Here is a 2,399-nt window from a genome sequence, read left to right as displayed (position 1 = left end):
GAAGCCGAGGCCGTGCTGGCTCTTCTTGGCGTAGAGGGCGTTCTCGCGCTCGAGCAGCAGCTTCTTGAAGTGGAGATCGCTGATCTCCTGCGACATGCCCTTGAGCTTCAGGCCCAGCTGATCGAGCACGACCTCGAACGAGAACGACGCGTCCTCGGCCTCCGTCGTCTCGTCTGATGAGACAGCGTCGCCGCCCGTCAAGGTTGTCGCGGTGGTGGAGCCGATGTGTGCGTTGTAGAGGGAGCTCAGCTGGCCGCGCAGGGCCTTGAGCTGCGCGTCGAGGGCGCCGATGACCTCCTCCTGCTGGACGAGCTGCTTCTTGAGCTTCTCCTCCTCGTCCTCGTCTGCGGCCAGGTCAACGGACCCCTCCGGCCTGAACTTGGCAAGCTCGCTCTTGGTGCGGTCTAGCTCCTTCTTCAGCTTTTGGAGTTGCTGTTGTTGCGAACGAGAAGAGGTTAGTGAGAACCATTAACGCTGACAGATGATGATGACGATGATGATGATGATGCAAAGGCGAGGCGTACGATCTTAAGCGAGTTGTTCTCCTGCTTCACCTTCACGTGGTGCTGGATCTTTTGGTTGAGGTTCTGGTGCCCGGTGAGCTTGCCATTGATGAGCACCAGCTCTTCGACGCGAGCCTCCAGCTGGTCGAAAGAAGAAAAATGAAGAGAAGAGAAGAGAAGAGGCCGTCAGCACCATTCACCTTCACCCCGACTCTTTTGACTCATTGTAGAATTCTCGTTGAGAGCCTCGCTTCCGTTACCTGGTGCTTCTCCTGCATGAGGGACTTGAAGTCCTTCTGCATGCGCGTGATCGTGTCATTGAGGCGCGCGATCTCGTCCTGCGCCTGCCTCTCCGCCTGCCGGCGACTGTAGTGGAAGAAGAAGAACGAAGAACGAAGAACGAAGAAGAAGGGGAAAGGTCGGTGAGATCATCGTGTGGTGGAGAGGGATTGGGATTGGGCCAGGTTGTGACCGCAGCAACAACGTACGTTTCGATCTGCTTGATGTAGTCGATTCGTTCGTTGATGGACTTCTCGATTTCCTCCTTCATCACGGCAAAGTCGTGCATCATCCGCTTCTCCTGCGCCGTGAGCTCCTCGATCTCGCGCCCGTGCTTCTCCTCGAGCTCGGTCAGCTCGGCCTTCTTGGCCTGCTCGAGCCGTGTCACCTCCGCCGCCGCGCGCTCCTCCACTTCGCGCCTCGCTCTGGCCTCGACCTCCCTGAGCTCGGCCATCTCCCTCTCCTTGGCCTCGAGCGCGGCGGCCAGCTCGGCGCGCTGGCCCAGGTGCAGCGTCGCCAGCTCGTCCCTCTCCCTGCGCGCGTCGTCCTTCGCGCTCTCGATCTCGCTCTCCTTCTCCCGCACCAAGCGCTCGAGGGCCTCGACCTCGCTCGCCTTGGCGCTCAGCAGCGTGGTCAGCTGCTCGAGCGCGGCGTCGTGGGCCACGCGGAGGGTCTCGGCCTCGCTCTCCCTGCCCGCCGCCTGCTGTGCGAGTTCGGCGTCGTGCGCCGCCCGCAGGGTCGCGATGGCACTCTCGCTGTCCCTCGCCAGCTGCTCGCGTTCGGCGTCGTGCGTTGACTGGAGGTCCCGGTTGGCGCGCTGCGCCGCGTCCAGCTCGTCGCGTAGAACCCCCAGCTCGGCGGTGAGCTCGTGGCTGGTGGCTGCGATGCTCGACTCGAGTCCAGCGATCTGCTGCTCGAAGGCCCTGCGCTGCTCGTCGGTCCGCAGCTCGAGCGCGGCCTTGGCCTCGGCGACGGCCGCTAGCTCCTCCTCGATGCGCGACAGCTCGCCGCGGAGGCGGGCCTCGGTCGCCTGTGCGGCGTCGGCCGTCTGCCGGAGCCGGTCCTCGAGCAGGGCCGCGGTCCTCTGGTGCTCGAGCTGGGCGTCGTCCCGGTCCTTGCGCGCGCGGGCGATCAGCTCCTCCTTCTCCTCGTTGAGCCGCAGGATCATGCCCTTGGTCTCCCGCTCGTCCTCGCGGCCCCGGTTCTCCCACTCGGCCCACTGCCGGGCCATCTCCTCCTTGATGCGGGTCATCTCCTTCTCGTAGTACCGCCGCTGCTGGTCGAGTGCCTCGGCCTTGGCCTCGTCGAGTTCCCGCTCGCGGTGGTCGCGCCGCTCCTTCTCTGTCTCGAATTCGAGCGCCCGCCGGTCGAGCTCGAGCTGCAGCTTGGCGAGCTCGCCGTCGCTCAGCCGCTGCATGGCCTCGACCTCCCTGTTCAGCGAATCGATCCGTCGCTCGTAGTCGGCGGCCTGCTCGTCGGCCAGCTGGGCCAGGCGTCGGCTCACCTCCTGCGACTTGGCCTCGGCGGCCTCGAGCTCTCGCGTCAGATGCTCGATCTCCTCGTCCCGGGCGGCCACCACGCGCTCGCCGGCCTTCGCCTGCTGGGCCGCCTGCGCCC

The 2,399-nt window shown here is 64.9% G+C and overlaps 1 protein-coding gene across 1 annotated transcript in view; it reads right to left on the bottom strand.

Moving 5' to 3' along the window:
* Positions 1-107: 107 nt before the first annotated feature.
* The window catches only part of ACA1_330110 (uncharacterized protein), a gene marked incomplete at both ends in the record, with an annotated part of 2,369 nt that continues 77 nt past the window's right edge, over positions 108-2,399 (bottom strand). Inside the window, 5 exons of the mRNA XM_004334432.1 lie at positions 108-117; positions 140-432; positions 525-644; positions 764-869; positions 992-2,379. Coding sequence (XP_004334480.1) covers positions 108-117; positions 140-432; positions 525-644; positions 764-869; positions 992-2,379 — 1,917 coding nt within the window. The remainder of the gene's footprint in view (positions 118-139; positions 433-524; positions 645-763; positions 870-991; positions 2,380-2,399) is intronic.

Source organism: Acanthamoeba castellanii (genome assembly GCF_000313135.1).
Source record: "Acanthamoeba castellanii str. Neff unplaced genomic scaffold scf7180000084566, whole genome shotgun sequence".
Classification (NCBI taxonomy): domain Eukaryota; phylum Discosea; order Longamoebia; family Acanthamoebidae; genus Acanthamoeba; species Acanthamoeba castellanii.
Note: the sequence above shows the minus strand (reverse complement) of the source record. Positions and strands in the feature narration are given on the sequence as shown.